The sequence below is a fragment of the Perca fluviatilis genome, chromosome 15 (genome assembly GCF_010015445.1).
Source record: "Perca fluviatilis chromosome 15, GENO_Pfluv_1.0, whole genome shotgun sequence".
Classification (NCBI taxonomy): domain Eukaryota; kingdom Metazoa; phylum Chordata; class Actinopteri; order Perciformes; family Percidae; genus Perca; species Perca fluviatilis.
The window spans coordinates 4,425,567-4,453,248 of record NC_053126.1 but is presented as its reverse complement, the minus strand read 5'-3'; the positions used below and the strand labels follow the sequence as shown (position 1 = coordinate 4,453,248).

Here is a 27,682-nt window from a genome sequence, read left to right as displayed (position 1 = left end):
CAACACTGTATTAAAATGTAATTGCAGGTCACAACCTTCACCTCACCCTTCTCCTGAAACTCCAATAGAAAAAGTTAAGACTGAGGAGCAATCGATTATCTGTGAAAAGCTGTGTTTGAAGGAGTAGGCCTTTTGTTTAAATTAGCTGACGAGTGTGTGGTGTTTGAGTCCATGTGTGTGTGTGTGCCAGCCAAAGTGCAGCAGCATGAAAATGATCACAGCACATCTTTGTGTACATTATGTGCATGTGTTTGTGTGTGATTGGCTGCGTGTGTTTATCACAGTGTTCGGTCTGTGCACCGCTAATCCTCAGATCATCCCCTATTCATCCTCTCATCCTCCTCACTTACAGCCCTAATCCTGTCATCCCTGGCTCTTTTTTTTTTTTTTTTTGCCCTGCCCTTTATCCATTTATCCCTCTATCCCGTTATCTCTCGCTCGCATCCACTGCCCCTCTGTCCCTGCATCCCCCACTCCAGCCCAGCTCCCTTCTTTTGCCCCTTCCCCCCCCCCCCCCCCCCACTAATCACTTATCTTACCCTCCCTCCATCCCTCTGGACCCAGTTATAGCCAGCCTCAGCAGATGTCTGAAAGCTTGGCATCGTGGCTTTTTTTCCCGCAGAGTTCAGTCCCTCCCATATGAAAAATGCAGTGCAAGGAACTGCACTCTCATCTCTGCAAATTAAGCCTCCTAACAATACAGTGGTGGGAAGTGAGGGAACTGAGCCCGAGCCAGAAGGAAAAAGGCGCAATGCAGCGAAATACAGATTCATGTGCAGGTTGAGGTTTAGATACTGGAATTGGGGCTGGCGCTCCCTCGATTTTGTGAGACTTCCATCTGTGTGTGATGAAGGCAGCTGCAGCAGCAGAGAGTTGGTGATCTAGGAGCCTACCCACGCAGCTAGCTACCTAGCTGTCTACCGACTGGCCTACCTACCGCTGCTTTTTTGGAGCTGACAGGCTGCCACGCAATAAATAAATCATCAAAAAAAAGCTGCAATGCAGTGGGGGTCGCATTCGTGTTCTGCACTCTCAGGCAGCCAGTGCGTGGATAGAAGACAAGCATCTCCTTCCTTCCTTTTCTCTCTCAAGGGGTTTTAGGAGACAGCAACAACAGCTTTCTGACTCCATCCAGAAACAGGGTTAGATGGCTACATGGAAGGATGGATGCTTTGATGGATAGGAGGGACTGAGGCAGAGAGAGGGAGGGAAAGTTTTAAAAGAGGGGCGGGAACAAGAGGAAGCAGGGAACGTGTAACGCGAGCGTGTGAATGACAGACGCAGAGCAAAGAGAAGAGAAGAGACTCAGGCTGTCAGGAGGAGAGAGACAGAAAGGCCCGAGGGGGATCAGAGCAGCAGGGCCGCCGAGACGGTGAAAAGAGAGGCAGAGAGTGACAGGCAGACACGGCTTGCCTGCTGGAGAAGTGGAAGAAGGGACACCGGCAAAGGGAAGGAGGAGGAAGAGGGAGTGAACGAGGGAGAATTTAAATGTGTGAGACAGACGTGGACTGAAGCCATCGTCAGCTCATGGTCTTAGAGCACAGGCAGGGGAGAGGAGGAACAGGAGGAGGAATAGACTCACACAGGAAAGGGGAGAGAAGGAACGGGAAAGTGGAGAGCTGGTCAACAGTTGTTCCCCTAGATCAGACGATGATGGGGCTGTACTACCAAGCAATGCTACCGGTAAGTCCACTTCTTACGCAGAGCTTCTTTCTATAAACAACTTTTATGCACACGTTGAGAACTGCAAGACCAGAACTAGGTGAGCAAGAGATGGTTAATGATTTAGTTTCATTAGTTTGGCTTGGCTCGATGAAGCAGTAATTGGTGCTGTTTATGGTATGGCCTGTTTTTGCTTTGCTGGGTCTTGGCCCAGGTGAGGCCTTTGTCAGATAGTTGGCAGGGCATCAGGGTAACAGCTTGTCCCTGCAGCTCTGCTCCTTTCACTTTTTAACCCTTTGCGCTCAAGGAACTTGAATTATTTTGTTGGAAGAACCACTAGTACGACTCTGTAGCTCTGCAACATTTTGACTTTGTGACAATGGAGCGGAGACAATATGCAGAGAGGCATCAGTCGAGTTGCATGCTGCTGAATGACAACAATTGTATGACTATATTAAAATATTTACTCTACACCGCAGCACATGTTTATACAGTTGATAGTGTGCTAGGCTGCGCTTAGCATATGGTGGGCGTGTCTGTGCTACTTTAGAGACAGCCTGAGGATGAGAGCTGTTTTCTGGCTCTGCCCTAGCATGTCCCGCTCTCTGTTCTTGGGTTCCTTTGGGCCTAAAGGGTGGGGGGTGTTGGGATTTGGGGTTGTTGCAGGGAGGTACGTGCGGACACGACGTAGCGACCGCTGCTCGGCCGCCAATGCATTGACACGCAGTCGGCATCGCATGCTCTCGCCATGCTGACTGCACACAGTGTCACGTGTGCGTGTGTCATGTCACGTCATGTGCATAGAGGGTGCAGGCTGAGATTTTGTCAAGCGAGTCACTGTGTCATCCAAGCTGTCCATGCAGTTTAAACTTCATCTGTCTCTGGATTGAGGGAGACAGGTGCCAAGGCAGAGTTGTTTCTACACACACACACACACACACACACAAGCACACACCAGTTGTTGCCTTGAGTACTTTACTACCCCCCTCTTTTACGGCACAACAGACTCGGACACACGTAGCTGTTGCTGTGCATTTGTTATCAGTAATAGAAACTTTACTATTATTGATAATAACTGCACAGCAACAGCCCTGTCTTTTGGTTCCAGACACACATACCCACTACCTGCATTTGACCTGTTCACTTTAACGTCCTCAGCGTTGACACATGACTTGTAGTTCCAACCACATTCCATCTAAATCTTACAATCTTACAAAAGAATAGACAATAATAGTAATCACTGCAGTGTTTATACTTAAGATTCAAAGAATAGACCGTGTTGCAACTCTGTAGAATATTATTTGTTACAAAAACCCACACCTCTACTTCAACATGGGGAAGTAGAGGTTTAGGTTGTTGTTGTCTTTTTGCTCTCCCTCTTTCCCCCCTCCCCTGTTTTCCTCGCCCTGCAGGCTAGTGCAGCTGTAAGCACATGTGTAAATGCATTTTTCCTCTTCAAAGAGATTGACGCCAAATGGAGGATGGCGGTAGTAACTAGAAGGGTGTTCCACGTGAAAACGCACTGGAAAGGTGACACGCCACGAGTCCCACTGTCCTCCGTAAACGTTACACTTTTATGGTATTGTCGTCTATTTTCGGTGACACGTTTAAGTTCTGTTAGTTCACAATGTGGATAAAATATTGTGTGACTTCCAGGGCAACTCGCCTTACCATGCCTTGGAACGTGGGGCTGGTTGTTATCAAATTAATTTGATTAGGCTAATTACATGTTGTTTTTTTTGCAAGATGTGTAAGCACGTCATGAACATCGAGTTATTACAATACGCACAAAATAGGTTATTTCGGTCAAAATGAATGTAGTTGTCAGCTAGCTACATTAGCTGTCTTGAGTTGCGACCGCCATAAACTGTGCACAACTGCTGCAGTTTACGGGGCTGTCGCAGTTTGAATACGTGTAATAAGGATTGAGATGTTCCAGACAGGACGTGGTCTTGGGACTGCGTGGACCCTCTCACAGTGGGTGTGGGTCAGAGGGTGGACATGGCTCTAGATTAGAATGAGCCTGCTGTTGTGCCAATTCTGAAAACTTGCCTGTTTGTGTCCATTCAGCATCCTCACTGCAGCAGGATGGCTTACGTTGCAAATGTTGAGCCTGTCTCTTTTCATTTTTATTTTTTTTACAGTTCAACAAAAACAAGTGTCAGTGTGTTACTGGCTGTCTGACAACATTTTTCCCTCCGTATCCCCCACGCCTCTCTCTGTCTGACGTCCAGAGGTGTTGCGTCATCCCTATAATATGTCCCCCACCTGCTCAGTGCTGAGCCCATGAGGAAGGGTGTCAAGCTAAGCCTCTGTTACACTGAGTAGTTTGCAAGGCAGGGGGTGGCATCTTGAGTATTTAGGCTGCCTAACTTTTACTCCTCCCATATTATCGCCTGAAGACTGCTTGGTTAGCCAGCGTACAACAACAGGCCTGCAAGGAATTTGCATGGGATCCACACCCAAGTCTGTTACCCTCCGGGTTCTGTGCGTAAGTCTGTTTGTGAGAGTGTAGCTGCATGCAAATGGAGGCAAAGTGGACAGAGTTGGACAGCTGCACTCTCATAACAAATTGACAGGTACCTGTGTGTTTTTGCTACACAACTACACTCAGTTTAACCAACGGTATGTTTACCTTCATTCATTATAATTATCATGTGGGATTATGGGTGTTTCTGCAACTCTCCCATTAGAAAGTGACTTCCCATCTCACAGAAACACAGTTTCACCTGTAAGAGCAGGTTAAGCACTCCATCAAAGCCCAGAGTCCTCTGTATTGGTGGGCTAATGCACTGTGTGACACTACTCCACCTCAGGGTGAACTGTTCTCCCTCTGCCCAAACAGCCATAATGATATTGTCCAACACTAATGCTGCTCTAACTGCGACTGCCCAAGGCTGAACGCAGTGGGTCGAGGTGTGAAAACACTCTGCGTGTTACCTCACACCAAAGCACGCACGCACACATACACACAGAAAGGCACATTACAAGCGATGCGATGCACAGACGTGGTGCAGTAGAGCCCTAAATGGATGCAGCATTTTTTTTTTTTAGGATATCTACTCCTGCATGACAAGCAGCACTGTAACTCTGCACACACTGTACCCGAGCATACACTGCAGCAGTAAGTCAGTGCTGTTGGGTGAACTTCCTCTGCAGAAGTCGTGACGGCAGAGTTCAAATTCCCCATCTTCTTGCTGCATCTACTCAGAATTGGCAATGCAGGATTTTATTTAACAATTTTTCTTGCGGAACTGGCAGTGCAGCAAGCATATAAAAACATTTAAATTCTGTCTTTGTTGTCTTTAGTACCATATTGGTTTTATTTTTGGTGTTTTTAGGGTGAAAAGCTCATCCTTATGTATCTATAAATCAGCCTGGATGAAACGTCTGGGAAGTGTAAATGCCAGTCTGTGATGAGGTATGGGCGATTTGGAAGATAGCGAGCCCAGTAGTGCGACAGGGTCAGTCGTACCCCTGACACATGACCCATCATGCCTCTGGGCGTGGTCAGGCTGAGAACTAGAGGGAGGTTAAGTGTGTTAGACTGAGTTTCAGCATGTTTTAGCTGAGGGTTGTCCGCATCCAGTCAGGAATATTTGCCTGCAGTATGGGTTCTCTAACCGCTCCAGCTAAAGTTCCTCTGCTCTGGTACTCAGCCTCACCTACATATATTAGTAACTGACTGAATTTAGCCTATTAAAGAAGGAAACCATATTCTGAGTTGGTCCATTATCATTCTATTTTTGTTAGTTGTGTTTTAAAAATAATAATAATAATGTTTAGCCTGTTTCAGTTATCATCAATAACTATTATTTTAATTATTGATTTATCTGCTTATTTTGCCTTTTTAAAGTGTCAAAAATAGTGAAAAATGCCAGATATAATTTCTCACAAAAGCCCAAGGGGACTTCTTTAAGTATCTTGTTTTGTCGGACCAACAGTTTACCATCACACATGACAAAGAAAAGCATCGAAGTCTCACATTTGAAAAGCTGGAACCAGCAAATGTTTGGCATTTCTCTCAATCGACTAATCAATGGATCGACTAATCATGTGTCTTAGGACACAAATGCTGGTTTTTCAACTTCACTCGACTCGCCCCTTTTTGGTTTCCCATCAGCAAAAGTTTTGGATTGTACCTGGTACCTAGTACTTTTTTCCGCTACAGCCTCGGTCAAGGTTACAAGTGGGTTGAGCCGATAGTAATACACTTAAAAACCCTTAAAACGCTGCAGAGGACTGGTTGGACAGAGAGAATTGTCACTAGCACAAACCTTCGATTATTGAATAGCCAAGCTACCGTCAATAGCGACTGCAATTCTTTTTATTAACTCGACACTGGTTTTAAAAAAAAATGTCAGCCTTCAAAACTCTGGCGTACAACTGACGAAGTGGGGACGTTCCTCTGTTTGGTTGCCGATGAAAGGATTCAGTGAGTGTCAGGTTGAAGATGATGTCACAGCAGTTTAATGCGGCGCTGCTATGACGATCAGCTGAGAATCCCGGCTACACTGAGGAATACTATCTGCAGTTAGTACTGAAAACCAAGAAAAGTGAGTTAAGTCGGGCAGTCGAAACGTGGCAAAAGTTGCCCAAAACATCTGGTATGGTTGAGTGTCTTCCCCTTGTCCCTGTCCTGTTGTTCTTCTATTAGCATATTAGCAGTTGTCTGGTAAAGCGAAAAGCGAAATATGATGGTAACCTTGCAAGCGCTGCTGTTCTTTTGTTGTTCTGTTATTGCACAAGCAAGCCACGTTGCTAGTGAAAACACACCTATTTTAAGTCTATGATTTCATCACTGCATATGTTTTGGTCTTTTGTCATTTGTCAGAAGAGAAGAAATCTGAATTGTGCATTGGAATTTTTATTTTTAGGTCCTTTTGCCCTGCCAATGGCGAGTCAGAGTGTCGGAGAAAGGGCTGTCAGTGTGATTATGATAATGATGCAGATGGTGATGATGATCTGAACTGTCAAAAACAGCCGAGCTGTATGTCACAGATCTCCGCTCAGCAACGGAGCTGCTGACACTGACAGACAGTTTTTTGCCCGTAGTTTAAATTGGAATTAAAGCATTTAAGATCCCTTTTGTTACATTAGGACACTTAATCTTTACGATTTAAGAGAGGGACATTTTAAGTTCATTGACTACAGCGTGTTGAGAGCTTCAACATAGAGTTCTCCGGTAGGTTATTTTTCTTACCAAATAACGTTCCATGTGTCCTCTGGACTATTGATGTGTCTCTAAAGAGCAGCCTTTCTGTAATCTGATTGGCCCACAGTCAGGAAGGAGAGACGGGATCTTCTGCGCCGTGGCAACCATATAAGGAGATGGGCTGTGGCCTACGCTTTGATGGACATCACAGTGCAGCAGAAGCTTTGAGTGACTTGAGGGGCGGGTGTCGGGGGTTTTAAAAGGGGAAAAAATTATCTCCCTCTGGCTTTCATCAAGCGTGGCAGGCAAGAATGAAGAGGGAAGGGGAAAAAGAGGAGGGGGGGGAAGGGGGCTAAACGCAGGCGCACTTAGTTATCCAACCACAGGAAAAGAAAAGAGACGGATTGCAGAGGGAGAAGAAGCTGCAAAGTATTTCTGTCTTCAGCCAGGCGGCTTTTACAGGCGCTAGATGGTTCCAATAGACAAATTGTTATGAATTTGCATGATTGATTGAGTTTTCAGTAGCATCACCACTTGGCTTTTTCATTCAGTGTTTCTATTGGCTGGCGTTTGCGTCACTTGGTGGTGGTTAGAGCTTAAAGTCAGTAGACAGACATAGACGCACGCTTGAAAGGTTTTGCTGTGAAAAGGCCTCTCCTCCCCCTCATCCGTCTCCGTGTATGTGGAAAAACATATGGTGTCTCAGGTAACACAACGTGTGTGTGTGTGTGTGTGTGTGTGTGTGTGTGTGTGTGTGTGTGTGTGTGTGTGTGTGTGTGTGTGTGTGTGTGTGTGTGTGTGTGTGTGTGTGTGTGTGTGTGTGTGTGTGTGTGTGTGTGTGTGTGTGTGTGAAACGGCATGGATGAATAGGTCCTTCTCCAGATGGTCCTTTTCATTTGTAATATCAGATTGTCGAAAGAATTTCAGTCGATACTTGATCGTCTCTTTTTTCGGCCTAGCTCGTTTACAGACAATCCTGTATCTAAATTAGAAATTCATTTATATGAATTGTACTATATATTTATTGCTATCATTTTTGTAAATATTGTCCTTTTTTATTGTAGTATGGACCTTTAGTTGTGTCCTGAATAAAGTTATTATTATTATTATTATTATTATTATTATTATTATTATTATTATTATCTCATAATGTCAAGATTCGGTCTGGTAAGTTTGGACCAGATATAACCCTAATAGAGCGTGTCAATATTTCCCATAATCCCCTTCCCCCTAACGTTAAGCCCCCGTTTCTTTTTCCATTATTTCTTTTTCCTTTCTCCCCCTCTTCCCTCGACTATATGATGCTGCCATGTAGGGCAGTGCTGCTCCTTCGTCAGCGGGTCAGGAATGCCTGTGTGGACTTAAGGGGATACTGTTCTTAACTCTTAATCCACTGACAGCTTCCATTTGTCTGCCGGTTTATTAGCTCATCAATTCATCCAAGGCATTTTCGTCTATCCTCGGTTAGCTAAAACACACCCTCATATGAAAATGGTCACAAGCACCGTGCAAGTGTCGAGCCTAAATGTTATTAGCCCTTTATTTTTTCACATGACTGATCATGTGGGAGCATTGTGTTGTGACATCTAGTCTGGTTGGTTAGGTTAGGTAGGCTCGGCAGCGCTTTGTTCAGCGAGGAGAAACAAAGTTGCTTTTATGAACCGTGAGCTGATTCTCTGGTGCCCTGAAGCAGTCTCTGAAACGCACATGATGAGTGTTTATGATGTGGCATCTTTTATTAATGAAATGCATCAGTTCAGGGAGACTCGGTCACTGACCAGTCAATTTTATTTCTATAGCCCAATATCACAAATTTGCCTCAAGGGATCAGCTTTCCTTGTCCCTCTTAATCTTTGCAATTTAAAAACTAAGATGAGCACTCTTGTTCATACATAATGAGGTCTAATTCCCTGTTTATCTAATCATAAGGTTAAAAGTTCTTTTTCGGTTGTCACCCTTTTCTGTAGTTCTGTTACTCTCTCTTCTTTCCCTCTGCCTAGCATGCAGCTAGGATATCCCTTTAGGACACACCCTTTAGTGGCTCAGTACAGCCTACTGCATGTTTATGAGCCCACATGCCCTAACAAGTACACTTAGGCTTTGATATATATTAGCCCGGGTAGGCTAAGGCCTAACCAGTGAATTTGAATGGCTTATTTTGGGTTTTAAGAGCGCTTAGGTGCCAATGACATACATTCATGTGTATATTAGTGACGTCATTGTGCAAATATTTGCATAAAGCTTAGTGGTTGTCAGTTGCAGCGAGGGAGAGATCGCTAAAGCAAAACTTGGAGGACTTGTCACTAAAATGAGAATAGCTGAACCACCTTAAAGGTCAGCCCACCTTCAGTTAATGAGACTATGCCGAAGGTGTTGCCAGTTCTATGGCTGCTAAGCCCCTTCACTTTAAAGTGATGGTTCGGAGTAATTTCACCCTAGGGTCCTTTGCACCATGACCTCGAGCCAAACACCCCTCCAGAAGCTTTTTTCACCTGGGTCTAACATTGGGAGAGTTAGCGTAGAGTAGCGTTAGCCGCTGAATAGCTTAGCGCAGAGGCTAATGGACCCATCGCTAGCTGTGACTTCACCACTAGTTGCCGGTATGGTACCAACTTCTACACTAATTACAACAGGTTATGCTCTATAAAGAAGATGTGATTGGAAAGTTTGTAAGTACACCAGAAGTTTATGTAAATAACACTTGCCTGCTGGCTTCTGCTCTCTGCTGTTGTTGCTATAAGACGAGTGCAATTAGGCGTCACAAATTACAACAAAGAGATGCAACAAAAATTTTTAATTTAACTTTTTTTTAAAGTGCTGTAGTATAATTAGCAGGAGACAATTAATAATTGAGGTAAGTTTGGAGACATTACCTTATTTAATCATTAAATCAATAAATATTTTTGTTGTATCTCTTTTCGGTGTAGTAATTTGTAGACGGCCCTAAGCACTCGTCTAACTGCAGCTAGCAGCAGCAGCAGAGAGCAGAAGAGAGCAGGCAAGTGTTCATAAACTTCTGGTGTACTTACAAACTTTCCAATCCATTGTTTTATGAGTGCATAACCGGTTTGTACTAGTGTAGAAGTTTGGTATCATTTCGGGCATTATTAGTGGGGTCATTGACGAGATACAAACGTGGGTCCATTAGCCCCTGCGCTAAGCTATTCAGCTGATAACGCTACTCTACGCTAACTCGCCCAATGTTAGACCCAGGTGAAAAAAGCTTCTGGGGGAGTGTTTGGCTCGAGGTCATGGTGCAAAGGACCCTAGGGTGAAATTACTCCGAACCATCACTTTAACCAGCAGGTATCAAACAATACACGGGAATGTGCGTGCGTGCCGCTGTGTACGTGAACCATCATATGCGGAAGACAACGATGGGTACGCCCGTCCCGTACGTTGGCGTGTCCGGATGCTCTCCACATAGTTTTTACATTCATACACTTGGGCGGTGCACAAGAGCGCTTAGGTGCTGGCCCTAAGCCGCATGACGGCAGGGAAAACTCTTATAGTTGTCTTAACAATAGCTTATCGTATCTTTTTGAACAGGTTTACGGTTCTTTTATCTCTAGGTGACCGAAACCGTTGCAGATGCGAAACACAATCGGCTTTCACACATTCTTCCCTAACATACGATCGGCCTCACCTCAGTAAAAAAGTGGCAGCGGACGAGTTTGCCAGATTTTTACCTCCTGTTTTTGGATTGCACAGCCCTCTCTATTGCCTCGTCTATCATTTGGGCTAAACCCCAGAAGCTGTCTGTCTTGCAGATGGGTCTTTTAGCCTCAGCTGGCTGTTTACAACCTATGCGGTAGACGCTGCAGAAGAACAGTGAGCAGTCAGGCCATAGGATTAGAGAAAGGGAGAGGGCTCGTTTGCTTTGTGGCATCTTAGTTACTCTAATTAAAAAGGCTGCTTGGAGACGGAGTGTCTCTAGGCGTCACCCAACCCAGATCCAGTCCACGGCAGAGACCAGACCAGTGGTTGATGGTGTTGGATGTTGTGTGCCATGCTGCCTGGTCTGATGTGAAAAGAGCAGTTTTGAGCCCAAACCCATTCGCATTTTGTTCTCGCCTTGTTTCTTCTACAGCTTACATATTAATTCTGTATCTCTCTGTCTGTCTACTGTCTCTCCCTTTCTTTTACTCTTTGCTGTTAAAAGGATTTTGTGAAACTCAGTCCAAGATGCCCTTGAGTGTGTGAAATGACTGAAGCAAGCAACATTGCAGAGTCACCACACATACAAGATGAGGTGTGTGTGAGTTAGAGCAGCAGCTAAGCTATACAGAATCTGTAAATGATCCTGCTGCTGATACAGTTGTAACAGTGCAGAGAAAAAAAAATCTCCTGAGGCTAAAGTCCCAGTTTATACGCAGTTAATCTGAATTATAGATGGCCTCTAATAGAATTCCAAAAATACAGGAACAAGTATTTGCACAATGCAGCAGTAGCTGTAATCATGTCAGGGTTAACATGGCACAGCATCTTTGTATCTCAAACCGTGTATTGAATTTTCTAATTCTTAATAATAGATGTGTTTGCTGTAAATATTTCATGGTCGGCTGACTGAAAACTCATGCCTGTCAGAGATATGGAGGTAGAGGGAGGGGGAGAGGATAGCAGGGAGGGAATGGGTGAGTGACTGAGTGGTGAGGGAGTGTAATTTAATAGGCAGGATTTTAACCCCCACATTCTGCCCTCATCAGGACGCTTCAAGCACTGCTTACAGAGTACATATGTTAAGTTGTCTCCTTCTCTTCTTTCCTCTCCTCCCCCTCCCTTCCCCGCTCCCGCAGGGCTCTCAGGATTCGACAGGAGGACAGGAGGGATTGGTGGCCCCGCCCTTTTCACCGTTCCCCCCTCCACCCCCTCCTCAAAACGGGCTAGCAGGGACAGAGTTTGTCCCAGGGGCCATGTTTGGTGCTGGGGGCCAAGGCCCAGCAGAGTTGGGGGCTGGTGCTAATGGAGCCACCACCAATACCACCAACAACAACGTAAGCACAGACCTGATAAAGCCTTAATGAGTAATAATTTAAGGATGTTAGATGTGTGCGATGTTGAGGCATTTTCCAGGTATTCAGCAAGTTGTAGTGGTGCTGTGTCGGTTTGTTTTTCTCTCATTCTTGATGTCTGGAAGTTGTTTTTTCTATTATTTTTATTCAATAAAATAACAGTTGTAGTGCTACACTGATAATGGTCATAAACCCTGGCTTGAGACTGCCATTGGTAATGTCAGTCCACCACTTTCATTGATCCGAAAACCTACTGGATGGATTGCCATGGATGTTTTTTGCCCACGTTCGTGGTCCCCAGAGGAAGAATCCTAATGACTAGAGGATCTTCCTGACTTAACCAGCAGGTTACCATTTTTATTTTATAGTCAAATATCTCAACTGCTATAAAATTGCCATGACTTTTTAATTTTTTTTATTTTTACAGAATGAATCATAATGACTTTATTGATTCCCCTGATTTTCCTCTTGTGCGAGTAGCAAGTGCACATTATTGTTTTTTTTAAGTGAAATATCGCAAACCCTTTTGAATGGATTGCTATGAAATGTGGTACAGTCAATCATGATGCTATCAGGATGAATTGCAACAACTTTGGTGATCCCTTCACTTTCCAAATAGTTCCAGCATCAGGTCAAAATGTTGTCCAATACTGTTTAAGCGCAAACCCCTACAAAACACTCCCATCAGCCTCAGCTGGACTTTGTGTTTAGTGCTAATTATAATTGTTTGCATGCTAACAACTTAAACTGAGATGGTAAACATTATACCTGCTAAACACAAGCATGTTAGCATTGTCATTATGAGCATATTAGCATGGTGGCATTAGCATTTAGCTCAGAGCAACACTGTACAGCCTCACAAGCTGGAATCAGACTTTTTTTTTTTTTTTTTTCTTCATACACAATGACTCAAACCGATTAATCGATTATCAAAATAGTTACCGGATAATAGTTGACAACTAATCGATTTAATCTTTGCCGCTCTAGCTGTAAGCATGGCTGGCACTATAATCAGATTTCAGATGCAGTTGAGATTATCCTGTTAGCTTTCTGCATTGTGTACTCATTAACTCTGCACTGTTTCCATTAGGGTTCTATTTAAAAGAAGGTGTAGCAGAGCTTTACCTTGCTAAAATAATGATCATAAGCCATTTGGTCACATTTACCTCTACTTCTCTCACCTTTCTTACCCCTTATTTTCTCGCTCTCTTTTCCACAGGGAAAGACAGAGGAGGTGCCCCAGGGTGAGGCGGGCGTACAGTGCGGCACAGGAGGCTCAGGATCCGGAGGCTCTGTGGGAGACCCCTCCGAGGCCAAAGGGACCCCCAAACGCCTCCACGTCTCAAACATCCCCTTCCGCTTCCGGGACCCTGACCTCAGGCAGATGTTTGGGGTAAGAAGCTGGGAATGTTGTGGGCCTCATTTTTAACAGGATCAATAAATCAGTCTAGACACCCCGGGTCCTCCACAGAGGGACCGGTTCACGATGGGTGGGGTTTAGGGACTAAATAGTCAACAAAGGAAAGGCATTCATGGGTGTTGTCTTGGTGCTTGAGAGGGCAATAGGCTTCTATGTGTTTCAGTTTGTTCGCATTAGTGACAAAGTGAGATTAAAAAAAAGGGGCCAGAGCAAGAGTTCGATGCAAAAGGATAGAAGGAAAAGCATTGAAATGTGGGAAGTTGTCTTTTGTGTAACAGTGACACCTAGTGCTCAGCAGTTGTAACTCACACAATGTCCAAATCTTCAGACTTTGCAGTAATGCCGTCCCAAAAGACTGATATCTAAGGCTCCTGAGGCAATTCAGAGATGTCATTGACTGCTTTCTTTGCTTATGTATGTTTGCTAATTTCTTCCCTCAAATTTATTTGCAGCAATATGGGAAGATTCTGGATGTAGAGATTATTTTCAATGAGAGGGGATCAAAGGTAAGTGCACAGATGACATTTGATTCTTTGGAACCACACTACAGTTCTTCCTTACTGTTGACAGTTATTCCCACTTTGCATGTTTTTGTGATGCGGTATCCGCACGCCACACATGGGGGATCTTTGTTATGAAACTCCAATTATCTCTGAAACAATGTCATGAGTGCAAGGACTTAGGATTTATATATTCTCCTCTCTCAATCACAATCCCTTTTGACCAACCTCTTTAACCTCTGCCGTGTACCACAGGGTTTTGGCTTTGTGACATTTGAGACCAGCGCAGACGCAGAGAAAGCCAGGGAAAAGCTCCACGGCACACTGGTGGAAGGTCGTAAGATTGAGGTAATTTCTCTCTCCTTTCTTTTCTTCTGTCTTCTCTCTGTACTCCTATTTCTGCTTGATCACTGACTGCTAGCTAGCTCCCATCCTCCCTTTAGTGATATGCTCTGATGCAGCCCACTGGTATCCCACTCCCTGGTCTCTCTGCAGTATGTTCATTTTTTAAATATCAAAAGACTTGTTTCCTACCTTGTTTTTTTTTTTGGGTTTTTGGTTTTGTGGTGGGAATGATTGGGGGCGGTGTGCAAGAACACTACATAAGGCATGCTGGGTACTTTTCCTCTGCAGCATTTTCTTTCATCATCAAGCTGTTGCCTCTTCACCTTTTTGTTTCCCCCCACTGATGCGCAACTCGTAGCCACACTGATGTTACAACTTGTGCCCGCAACATTTGAATGGTGTTTGTGTAGTTGGCACCGGAGGGCACGAGAGGAACGCAGTGAAAGGATGATGCATGGCAGATTGCTGTCAGATGCTCTTATTTTCTTCCCTAGTGTAGAAATCCTTCTGTGTTCCCCTCTCCCGGTGCTGTGGCTAAGTGGTTGTGACAAGCTTATGGCTCCTGGTGCAACAGCAGCATGCTGGGAATCACGGCAACACTGACGCATGTTCACTTTATAGAAGTCTGGATTCTTACCAAAGATCTGTGCACTTGAGTTTTATATGTATGTCAAGTCTATGTGTGTTCAGGTTGTTTATTTTGATTGTTTTTTTTAACCGAAGCATGTGCATTTTTGAAAGCAGTTTTTCTCCTTTACTTTAATCGGGGTGTCAATTAGCCTGTTGTCCATATTGGATCATTGACCCACGTCGCTGAAAGCCAAGGTGTGTGTGTGTGTGTGTGTGTGTGTGTGTGTGTGTGTGTGTGTGTGTGTGTGTGTGTGTGTGTGTGTGTGTGTGTGTGTGTGTGTGTGTGTGTGTGTGTGTGTGTGTGTGTGTGTGTGTGTGTGTGTGTGTCAGTTCCTGCATGATGGATGAGGCTGGCTGAACCCTTTTTAGTTCTGTACTCTCAGTTCTGCTGCAGTGTGGTCGAGAATAAAAGACAGCCACCTGCATCCTCTGGTACAACATACTCCCTCCACCACCTCCATCTTCAGTCAATCAGCAAGCTGAATGGATACTGTGAATGGAGCCAATTTACCCAGCATCAGTCTCTCCCAGTTGAGCCCAGTCAACAAGCTGTGTTGTCCCTGGCATTGCTTTAACCTGACTCTCTGTTTATTTCTCTCCCCACGGTGTGCATGATATCAGTCACTTGTATTAATCAGCGAGCATTTTGTTTTCAGTCGTCACTTTGCATGCACTCTGTTGTACTCCAGTAGTGGTGTTGGGCTGTAGCGAGTCATGTATCAGCTGCATGGTGGGCCAGCAACAGGAGTCTGAAGAGTGGGTCTCTTTCTGTCTGTTTATGGTGCATGGGCTTGAAGGGACAAAAGGCTGCCTGGCGCAGGACAAATCGTGGATTTGTGTTTATACATTCTTTCAACTGAGGAGAAAGGGCTGGACATTTCTATTTGAGGCAATGCCATCTGGCAGTTCTCCTTCCTTGCAGATGTTGCTGCGTTACTCTCACTTTTCAAATCATTTCAGAGTTTGTTGAATTATGTTTTTAGTGATGTAGATTGGCAGAAAAATAATAATACTTCAGAAACTCTGAAATGTAGTCCCTACTGTGTACCATGGTTATACATAAATACTTAACTATTATTGTGTGTGACTGTGCAGTTCACTGCTATCCACTGGCATGAGTTTAGGTGATGTAGGCTGCATGGTTGGTATTTTAGTATGGAAAGATGTAGCGAGGCAGTGCTGAAGACAGCTGGATGTTTTTTCTTGCATGTTTATTCTGTACGGCCATTTGTTGAATTAGTTGTGGTGATGGGACTGTTAACTGACCTGTTTAGTTGGCATGAAATCAGTTGCACCTGGGTGCCTCGTAGTCTTGCTCCACTCACTGAGAAAAAAGGCTGAGTAGCTGATTGCCTAGTTTTCAGAGTACATTTTGATTCATAAAGCTATCCTCGACTTCACTCAAGAGCTGACTTTTCTTATTCTTTGTGCATGCCAATGGGAGTCGGTCAGTAGTAGCTTAGCTGCCCCATAGCGTGCATGTGTGTAGCATATATGAAATCGAAAGACTTTTGTTGTACTTAAAGTTACACTGTACTTCTCTTTGTCTGGAATAAAACTCTGCGCTTTGAAGAAGTCAGTTTCCTGTGTGCTTCCAATGTATCCATGTAAGTGGCCCAACTACAATTCACTTTGTCTCTACCTGCTTCTCTGTGATCCCATCTCATCACCATTCATTCTATATATAGACTATAGAGTCATATATATATATATATATATATATATATATATATATATATATATATATATATATATTATACTGTATATATGTGTGTGTAACAGTGTGTATCTTATACCCCTTTCCCACTGTTCAAAAAACAAACAAATAACACCCATTAACATCTGGCTTTTTGTCTGCATTTACTCCCGGGACATATGACTCTGCAGTAGGCACAGCAATTCATCGGCAGACATTGAAACAGACACCGGGGTAGATTAGCCAATTTTGGCCCCTCCGTCTGTAACTTTCTCTCAACTCGGCCATAATTTCCATCCGTCTCCCCCCACCCCCCCAAGCAGTGCTCAAACATGAAATTAGGCGGCCCCGAGTTTGAAAGAGCGACTGATTTTAAAGGTGCTCTAAGTGATGTCACGCGTTATTTACGCTACAACATTTTTTGTTACATAGAGCTTACGTCTCTATCTGCGAGCTGCCTGTCCCCTGAACACACTGTAAAACAAAAACAATGCGGTCTCTGTAGACAGCCCAGGCTCCACAAACGGAAACAAAAACAAACTGGCCAACCTGCCCACAAAACATAACAAACCGTGTTCCAGCCAATAACCGACAAGAAGGATTTGGCGGTGTGAGTTGGGGGGTCAGTGTGTGGAAGGGAGGGGGAGGGGACGGGATGAGGAGGAGGGAGGGGCGAGCTAGCCTCGTTTTGTTTGAAAGTACTTCGAACGTTGACAAGAAGTGACGTCACCCAACGTCGCTTAGAGCACCTTTTAAGTTACAGATATAAAAAAAGCAGTAACATTTTTACTGGCCTCCATGATGCTTTCTTTCGTTTACTAACCCTATGTTGTAAGAGAAGCACACCTCTTTTGGAGAATAGCAGAGCCAGTAGGTAGTGTATGTGTAGTGGAGCGAGTGATAGAATGACGGTGATCGGCCTGAGTGGAGGAGAGTTTATGAGCGAAGATATTAAGTGAATAAACAGGTTTCTTTTGTGCGCTGTTTCGGACAGCTGTAGCAGGAAACGTTGACGCCCGTGTAAAAAAAGAAAAAGCATATACACCCAAATTTTGATGGAAAAAGGGTATTAATATGCACTCACAGACATACACAATTCAATGCATTTCCACCCACTCATGGCTGTCTTGGTGATTGTGCGTGTGCTCTAACAAGTAAATGGTTACGCAGTTCTCCCTCATAACGTCTTTCTGCCTCAGGCAGTAACATTTTGCCTATCATTTGTTTGTGCCAATGATAGGCAATCTCTCCAAACCATGTAGTCACATATATGTAGTCACATATTTCATTCTTATGCTGCAGTTACTGGCTGTACAGGAAGTGCATTAGGGTCCCTGCATGGTCTCATTTGCGTAGCCGAAAACTTCGATTAGGAAATCATTACGTCAACCTAATGAAATACTAAATAATGCGCTTGCGCTTCTTGCCGATTTATTGAGTCCAGCTCTGTGTGACTCGACAGCTCTGATCAGCTGGTGGTCACGCAGAACAATATTCTTTTGTCCAGATAACACACCTTTTAACATTTCTTTACCTGTTTCTCAATAGGTGACAATATGATGGTGAAGATGAAGGCTGCCTGTTGTGATTTTAAATAATTATGACAAAGACAAAAATAAAGAGACTATACTGAACACAGGCTTGGTTTAATTTTACAGGCACCAAACAGTCAACATTGTACACCTCCAGGTAGCTTCCTGGTCTGCTTGCTGTAGATTAGTCCACAGTGTGAACTACAGTGTGGCAGAGCTATGGCAAGGACAAAATCTCAGCTGTTTTGTACACGTCAGTGGTTGCAGACGGTGTGCACGCAGCCACAGAGGAGATGCCGCTTGGGCGGGCTCGGAGACAAAACTAAACCCTAAAGACTCCCATTCACTAACTCCTGCTCTTTGTGTGTGTTTGCGGTTGATCTGTGTTGCTTGAGTGTTACGGGAAGTGACTGCTCCTCCGCAGCGCAGAGTTTTAGTCAGACATTTGAACACAATGGAGCAGAATAGCTTAGAGATGTGTGTGTGTGTGTGTGTGTGTGTCACGAGTGGTGCAGCTCTGCATGTGGGGGGGGGGGTAAACAGTGTCGTCATCATCAGTGCATGGATGTGTGTGGAAAAGGATGAGAAGAAGTTGTGCCTGTGGTTCTGCATGCCTGACCATGCACAGTCTCACCAACCAATGCTGCCTCCACACACTAATCAAAGGGACACCGTTGGCTAGGGCTAAACGATTTTGTTTCTAATTGCAATTTTCTTTTTTTGCCAGATGTTGCGATTACGATTCAATTTTGCATTATTTATTTTTTTTAGCTACATATTGCACCTTCTACGATCATGTTAAATAAAGTAGAAATATATAAATGATCCACTGAAAATAGGCCATTTCTTTAACACAACCTTTGATATGTAACATTATTCCAGCATTTATCTTATGAAAAAACAGTAAATAGAATAATGCAAAGAGGAATAAAAAATGTTAAATCAAATTTTGCACCAAACATTCAACTAAATGATTCACATTCGATTACTCGCGGTCTTCACGATAAGATAATCCCATTCTTTCAAATTTAGATTTGAAAACGATGAATCGTTTAGCCCTACCGTTGGCCTTCAGCTCACTGTGGCCTGGGCCTTAAACCATCATTTCCTTCAACAGTGTGAACCCTCAGGATGATTGTGTTCAGTGGCATTATTTCTATTTATATTGGTAAGATGATGAGTTGTTGGATGGACAACCCCCGCTTTTGATTTGACTGGTCCCGTTTTGTTATCTGAACTTTCTGTTACTGCATGATTTGAAACGATCAATGAATGAAATGTGTGCGTATCCGTGTGTGCTTGTACATGAGTGGAAATGAATTTTTTTTCATCATATCTCTCTCTCTTGCGTCGCTTCCACTTCTATTTTGCTTAGTCCCGTTTTGTCTTTCTGTTTGTGTGTTTAATTGGTAGTTATTTTACTTTAACCAACTTTTTTTTTTGCCATCCTCTGCGTCTGCCTTATTCTGTTGACATTTATTGTCATCTATTTTGGTATTTCATTTTCTGTTTTTATTTTTGACTATCAAACAACCTTCAGTATGTTATTTTGTGGTGACTGGTAAAAAAACTGGAAATGACAGCCACTCTTCCCGCAACCAGTTTCCCAACCCACGCTCTTCTCTCGTGGCTGAAACCTGATCACACAAGAATGAGTCATTTCGTGCTAAATCTAACCAAAACGCGTCCACTTGTCCTTTTGACTGTGATCGACCCAGAGAGCGTTAAACCAACCTTTGACTATTCTGCTCTTATGAAGGAGGGTGATGGGAATTGGTATCTGCTCTTCTGACTTTTCCTTGGAGGTGTTCCAATTTGCTGCATCTCAGTCCCTCGCTGTACACTCAGGAGGCTAGTTTTTGGTGTTAAAGGGATACGTCACCCTCAAAATGACCATTTGTAAATCAGTTACTCAGCGAGCGTTGCCTTAAATACATGAAGAAAACCTTTTATCGTCGCATGGCTCCACGGTGAACGGAGAATAAAAAAACGGAGAATAGTCTGTTTGCAAACTCTCCCACAACCAGTGCGGTATAATCCAAGTCTCGTTTCTCCTGTGGTATCCCACATGCATTTTCGCTAAACCGTACCATTTACAACACGCTACTCGTCTGCTACTCGTCTGAGAAGCTTGCGCAGGAAGTAGTGCACCTGCAAGGGGCATACTGTTCATGCTGAAGTGTTAGCCCTATTTTTCACTGCGCTGCGTTTGGGGCACATTGCGACCCCCGCGAGCAATTGCGGCCATTCAAGTCAAGGCTTGATATTCCACCAGACGCACCGCGGCGCATCTCAGAAGCGTGCGTGAAGGGGCTCTCCGCTCCACTAAGGCCTCCTGCACACCGGCTGCGTGGTGTGAGTGTGTCAGCCGCGTGGCGTGTCCGTTTTTATTTCGGCTCCCATGTTAACAGGTTGGCACACTGCCTGCGTGACACGCACGCCTCGAGCCGCACCAAAAACGCAGGCATGCTAGAAATAGGACCGACGCCTATTTTTCACGCATTTCCATACAAAATAGAATAGGAAAAGATGTTTATAAGTTATTTTGACACAAATACATTTAATAAATGACATTTTGATGTTTGAAAGTCTCGAGGTTTTGACATAAATGTAATTTAAAAACATAATAATAAATAATTATCGATTTATTTAAAAAAAAAAAAATATTGTACCTGTCAGTACAGAACGAAATATTCTGTAGTCCATTTTGCTGTCAATACTGCCGACGTTGTCTTTGTTGCAATCAAATCAGTATATCTATCTATCTATCTATCTATCTATCTATCTATCTATCTATCTATCTCAGCTCTCAGCAGCGCCACCGCGTCAGACATGTTTCTGGTGTGCAAAGACATAGAAAACGCCACGCAGCCGCCACGCAACTGACACACGTGTGCAGGAGGCCTAAAGATACGCGGCAGGTCTATTTTCACGCGGGGCGTTCGGACAGCCAGGCAGGAAGTGAAACGGCGAGAGTACCGACACCCCTTTTCTCCGTTGTTGGATTCTCCGTTCACTGTGGAGGATTGCGACAAAATTGTGAATTCAAGGCATCGTTCGGTGAATAATTGCTGACGTCAAATGGTCATTTTGAGGGTGAAGTATTCCTCTAAGGCAAGGTGGCCCCATATTTCCGTTCTCCTTTTGGTTCCCCAGAGCACCAAACACCGAATACCTTCCTGTCACTGTTTTAATCGTTGTGCTGATGCTTTGAGCTCCGTTGAAGCATCTCGAGAGCTAGCATCCCCTCTCCTCCTCTTCCTTCTTTCTCTTATATCCTGTTCTGAGCTGTAACCCTGCTGCTATCAGGTTTTTATTTCACACGGGGCGAGGAGGAGCAGGAGGGGGGGGGGGGCATTTAGGTTTCTTTTGTTACTAGCATTATTTGTTCCTTTTATTTATTATATTTTTTCTGTTTCCCTGACGACTTCTGTGTGTTGTTGTCAGTCTCCACGGTAACCACTCGCTGTTTCTACGGCAACGGTAAGTTGTGTACAAACATCTATTACTGAACTGACCCCCCCCCCTCTCCATTCCCCCCCCACACCCTCTTACAACAGGCATTTGATACAGTCCAATGTACAGTACACCGGGAAGTTCTAATATTAGTCCTATTTATCTAGTGATTACGACTGTGATAGGCCCACGCACTGTAATGCCCTAGAAAGCTATTGCACTTATGTAATTTTACAGTACACCACACAGTATCACAGGCACACAGACAGACAGACACAGCATCTTTCAACAGATTGGATCTTTTAGCAGTAATATTCTCTTCACATGACACTTCAAAACCATGTCATTAACACCGCACTGGGAATGACTGAATGTAATCACCCTCCTCTATGCAATGACACGGCTATCCACAATCCATCTGATTAATTCTCCATTTGGACTCAATGTATATAGTATTCAATTTCTTGACTAATAATAATTGTAAAAAACAAATCAACAGAAATGACACAAAGCTTTGCTCCCTGTCGCTGCCTACGAATGCTTTGACAGAACGCAGGCCCCGAGCTGCCGGGCAAATAACGCCGCTCTGGTTTTGAATTTCTTTAATTTTTTTGACCTGCCTGCTTTAAGCTAAGTATACATTTGTCAAATATAAGCCAATTGGACTCAATGGGCAAGGATAGATGGATGGATGGATAGATGGATGGATGGATGGATGGATGGATAGATAGATAGATAGATAGATGGACTTTATTGTTAAATATTATTTTCAATGTCTGCGCTGCAGAAGTAAGGTATAAGGCACCATACAGAATAAGTACAAGTACAAGAAATTATCAGTACATCAAATAAAAAAAATACTACAACGCCTACTCAAAAATGGTTTTATCCAGCCCTGAGCTAATGTAGTGGCTAGCCAGCATCCTGGCCCACTGTACCGCAGACAGTTAAAGAATGCCTAGATGAAGACTTTCCAAATGTGCGTATCGACCCCTGCGATAAAAACCTCTTCTTTTGCAGTAAAGCACATTTAAACTGGAACTCTTTAGAAACCATGCTTCTTCAGATGTGGCCACTTCTGAAATCAGTGTTGCCAGTGTTCTGTAACCATATGCATTTCTAAACCGATATGGGGTTTACCTTACTGTGTTTTGGGTCTCTCTTATGCTGCCATTTTTCTCTTTTTGGTTTGGTTTTCTTGTAGTGAATTGTCTGTGTACTAGTAGTCGTAGTGTACTGGTCTTAGTTTGTGACACAAAGTTCTAATGCCTGGCATAGTGTCTCGTGTTTATTTGATTTCTCTCCTTTTTTGGGGAATAAGGATTGCTCTCACTCTCCCCACTTCTTTTTTTTCTCTCTCTCTCTCTCTCTCTCTCTTTTTTTTTTTTTTTTTTTTTTTTTTTTTTTTTTTTTCTGTTCCCTCCATCCTTTGGTGCTCTGTTTCTCAACCCACCACATATATTGAGATTTTCAGAAGAATGGTCACCAAATCTAATTGCTTTATTTGAATGATGCACCTTGGGATATATGTTTTGTTTTTAAACCGTAATTGTTATTTAGTTATTTTTTTGTGTTGCTCATGTAAACTTTCTCCCTGTTTTCTCTTTCTCTTCACTCCATCTTTACGTCCTCCTGTAATTTATTTTTTGTATATGGACTGGCTCTGTCTCTTTACTTCTCACCTGCATCCCTTCCTCCTAACTTATCTGTCCCATCTTTGTCTCGTATGTGTTCGATGTGGGAGTGCTACGATTGTTTTGATTGGTCTCTATGCTGCATCCGACGCTTGCTGATTGGCTGAATTTTTTACTTTTTTTGGTTTGTTACTCACTCTTGGTCATGTGTTGCGCCCATATTTGGCTGCGTGTAATTTCTGTGTTATATGATTATTAATTTTGTCGAACAAATGTTTTTTGCACCCCCTCCCCCCCCTCTTTCTCTCCCTCGTATTTTGTTTTTGAATATTTCTTTTTAGGTATGTAAACCCCACAAGTTTGGTTTCATATGGAAATGTGACTTAATTTTGTCCTGGTTTATTGTTCAGGCTGGACTGGGAGGGCAAAAGTGGGATGAGAGAGGCTGAACGTTTTCTTAATTATTAACCCTTTGAGATTTGCCTTCCATATTCTGTTGATTTGCATGTGTTCCTGTCAACCGTTTTACCCAATTTCATTGATTGCATATGCTGTACACACACAGACCCACCATTAACAAAAGTTAAACTCTTCATTATCATTAACAGTTAGGCTGCGTTCACACTAAATCAGGCGTTGCAGCTGTTAGCGCAGGGTTGTGCGGCGGTGTAGGAGTGTCACTCAAATGGCTCATTTGTGTCTCCATTGTGTTTCCCATGGTGCTAGCATTTAGCCATGCTGCTAGTATGCCAGGTCCTATGAGCGATTGTCTGTCTGTGTCGATCGACAGATTCAAAAAAACACATTTACTCTCAGTTACCAACCAGGGTGCGAGGCCTATCATTCCTTGGATTTTAAACTGGTGCACAACATCCAGGGCAAATTCCTTGTGAGTGTTACTTACCTGGCAAATTATCTCTTTTCTGATTCTGGTGCACAAGGCCAAATTGAGTGATGTCACGTGAAACATAACGTTACATTATGTTTTGTCTGATCGCCGGTTAAGCAGTTGGCCAACGCAGTGTGACATTGACTTGCGTATCTCCAAACGTTGATTCTCCTTCGAATTCTTTTTTTCTGGCGGCCCTGCTGCTGCAGAATGGGAGGACTGGCAATTTTGCTGCAACTTCTGATTTGGTGTGAATGCAGCCTTACCATTCAACATCAAAATTCTTAAAAGTCTGGATACAACTTCACTGTGACACAAATTTGGTTTAATTAATTAGATTTATCAAATCCGTTTACATTTCAAAATGTCTCCACTCGGATGCCCGCGGACAGTTGCGTCAGATAGCTAGCCAGGCTAGGCTAATTGAGTCATTTTGCCAGTGGCCTTGTCATTTGCAATGAGCGAAAGATGAGGTAAACCTCATTTCCATTTGATTGAAGCTCTGCAGATAAAGAACATTACTCACTGAGAGAGGCAACGCGAATGGCAGTCTCGGCCCTAATGGTCTCTTTAATGGGAGCGCAGCGTGTGTGCACACACAAGCACTCTTCATTCCTCAGTCGCCCTTTCTCTGCTTCTTTGTGTCACACACTCTCCCCTCATCTAGCCAAAAAGGTCATTAATCTTTAGCTCGCCACACACTCCGATGTAGAGCTTAAACGTCACACTGGGACGGTATATGGGTTTTAACAGAGAGCTACCATCTCCTTCTCTTAAAACCCATCAAAGGAAGACAAGGGTAGATCAAGGGACCGGAGTGTGAGCCTTTGAAGCTTAGAGAGGAGATTATCAGCCATCTTGGATTGAAAGCCCAAGCATTAGACTGAAATGTCAGCCAGCATGCACAGAACACGCACACACGCCTAAAAAAAAAAATTAACAATACTTGAATCTGTGCATGCCAGAAAAAAACAAAGTATAGCTACGTTTCTTTTGCTGTGCCCCCTTTTGTGCAGTCACAGCTGCAACATAACCAATGTCACCCATGGCAGCCTGTACATCTCCCCACAATGAATCACCAAATCTCTATGGGCAACTCGCTGTTATTGCATGATGACTAAAAAAAACCCCACCCACTTTTACACTTTTTTTAGCAGCCAAGTCAGGAGTTAAATTCTTTCACATTGATCACACTGGCAGAGTATAACACCAGTGACTTTTACATTTTAGCCAGTTTATTTGTTCACATTTTATCTATTTTTTTCATTCTGCAGAAGTACATTCATTACACATGAAGCCAAAAGAAAAACATTAATTCTTTTTACTAGAAAATAGTCCCTCGAGAACATGTTGCAGCATTGTCACATCCGTGTCGTTGGTAGGCCAACCGTTAACCTTAAGCCATCTTTTTACGCCGTCAAATGTGCATTTTCACAATAAAAAGGTCATGTAACGGACTAACGGATCATATAGGGCAGAATGATTGGAGAAAATGTAAACTACACGTTGACACAAGTAAATGAGCCAGGACTCCAAATGACATCAGTATTCACTTTTAATGACCCAGTAACAGTTAATGTAAACACGCAATTACATTATTACCTCAGAGATTCACCAAGAAGTACCAAAACATGGAGGCAAGCTTAACATCGGCACATAACAGCAGACATGTTGAATTTAATTCTACTGTAAAAAACAAACAAACCGAACACACAACAAATCAGCCTTGTGATCTAGTCCTTTGAGTGTGTTGTACTTTAGTTTCCTGTGTTGAGTTTTTGTGTCTGTCTTTGATCGTCTGCGCCTTCATCCCCAGGTGAATAATGCCACGGCCAGGGTGATGACCAACAAGAAAATGGTCAGCCCCTACCCTAATGGAGAGGCTCTCAGCACGCTGCCTTATGGTAACAACCGCACTGACACACGCACATGCACTAACACTGACGCGTGGCCCGCCTAATAATCCAAACAGCATAGGTACACAGGGAGAGGCAGGTGTAGGCAGCGTCAAATACACAATCTAGCCGCAGAGTTCCCTCCCTGTAGGCTCTGCTGCAGACCACCTTATGTAAGGCCGTCAGCAATTTCAGAGTTATTATTTTTACCACCACCTACCAGCCATGATGTCAGCAGAGAGAAAGAGTTATTGTTGGCTTAACCCAACTGGTAAGACTTTACTTATTAGTCCCCATTTTGAGCATTTCTTTTTTGGGGGGCATTTTTAGGCCTTTATTTTCACAGGACAGGTGAAGACATGAAAGGGGACAGAGAGGGGGAATGGCAAATGGCCGCAGGTCGGAGTCGAACCTGCGGCCGCTGCTTTCGAGGAGTAAACCTCTATATGTGCGCCTGCTCTGCCAACTGAGCCAACCCGGCCACCTTTCGAGCATTTCTAAGCAGAATACAAAACATATAATCAATAGTTTGTGTGTTAAATGGTAGTTGCATGTAGCTATAAGGACATTTTTAAGTGTTGATGAATATATCGTAGGGCTGTCAATTGATTCAAATTGCATGATCGTCCATAGTTAACTCGCGATTAATAACACATTTTTGATCTCTTCTAAATGTACTTAAAAAAAGGGCTCTTTTTCAAGTTTTTAATGCTCAAGTGGTATTTGGTACTCAACGTACTCCCATGGGAACTCACTTCCCATTGACAGTACGTGCCAGTTTTGTAGTCGAGACCACCTAAACCAAGACCCAAGTCATTACCAAAACCATGAGGGGTTGAGACCGAGACAAGACCAGACCAAACAACTCAAACATACAGTATATACACAATGTGTACTAATGTTCGCTGAATCCCTTTGGGTGAGAGATGAAGCGATTTCTGGAGAGTTTTGGTACAGAGGCAGATTGATAACTTTGGGTTAATAAAATAAAGTCTTGCCAGTGTCGACTTGCTCTATCTGCCCAGGTCTTTCCAGCATCCGTCATGGCCTTGCTCATTTTCTACCATCTGTTTGCATGACAACACACTCGGGCACCTAACAAAAAGAGCAGCCAGAGCCGAATCCAGTGTCTGTGCTGCTTTTAGGATGCTTCGCCTCAGAGTGAATTAACACGGGATGTGCTTCCAGTGGAGTTTAGAGTAGAGAAAACAAGGTAGCGCTGTGTTGGGCAGCTTTAACAGAAGCAGCCATTACAGTCAACTTTAAAGAAACGCTCTGTGGTGCTCTGCTATTGTCCCGTGTCTCCTTACGTGTCGCTGTGATTAAACTGGTCTTTCAGTACAGGGTGAACTATGAATGGCAACAATAGGTGAATAACTGAATAACTGTGCTAATGGTGGAGTGAGACGTGTGTATCTGTATATAAAAGTGCAGCAGGAGCCTCTGCTCTTTGTAAACTGCCCATATTAATGAAGTGCCCCTTGCTCTCTGTGTGATTAGCGGGGTGGAAGCTGAGTCCTATGATGGGGGCCGTGTACGGACCAGAGATCTACGCAGGTAAGACCAGTCTCTACCTCCCTCACTCACACTAAACTCTGCCTCTGCAGCTTACTTTACATTTTAATCACATTCCAATCTTTCATTCATATTTATGCACCGCTTGCCTAGCACTCCTCCTCACTGACACTTTTATTGATATCAAGCCCTCAGGGCTGCAGTTGGATTATTCCTCTTCTCTCTTTGCTCTTTCTTTTCTCCTTAATTCACCCTGGTTCTCCCCCTTATTTTTCCCATTCACATTGTCCTTCTACTGCCTGCATTGTTATCTTTCTTCCCTTAATCTTCCCTAAATCCTC

General features: G+C 43.6%; 1 protein-coding gene across 10 annotated transcripts in view; it reads left to right on the top strand.

Annotated features, from left to right (window-relative positions):
* LOC120575466 (RNA binding protein fox-1 homolog 2-like) overlaps positions 1-27,682 on the top strand; it is a 47,016-nt gene that overhangs the window by 11,743 nt on the left and 7,591 nt on the right. For 9 of the 10 annotated variants that reach the window (XR_005641996.1, XR_005641995.1, XM_039826271.1 and 6 more), the window contains exons 3-8: positions 11,614-11,811; positions 13,049-13,222; positions 13,702-13,755; positions 14,005-14,097; positions 25,748-25,835; positions 27,327-27,383. Coding sequence is in view for 8 of the 10 variants with exons in the window: in XM_039826271.1 (XP_039682205.1) it covers positions 11,614-11,811; positions 13,049-13,222; positions 13,702-13,755; positions 14,005-14,097; positions 25,748-25,835; positions 27,327-27,383 (664 nt within the window). In the remaining 2 variants the exon portion in view is untranslated. Of the gene's footprint in view, positions 1-941; positions 1,684-11,613; positions 11,812-13,048; positions 13,223-13,701; positions 13,756-14,004; positions 14,098-25,747; positions 25,836-27,326; positions 27,384-27,682 lie in introns of those variants that run through there. The other variant, XM_039826273.1, reaches the window with a different exon arrangement.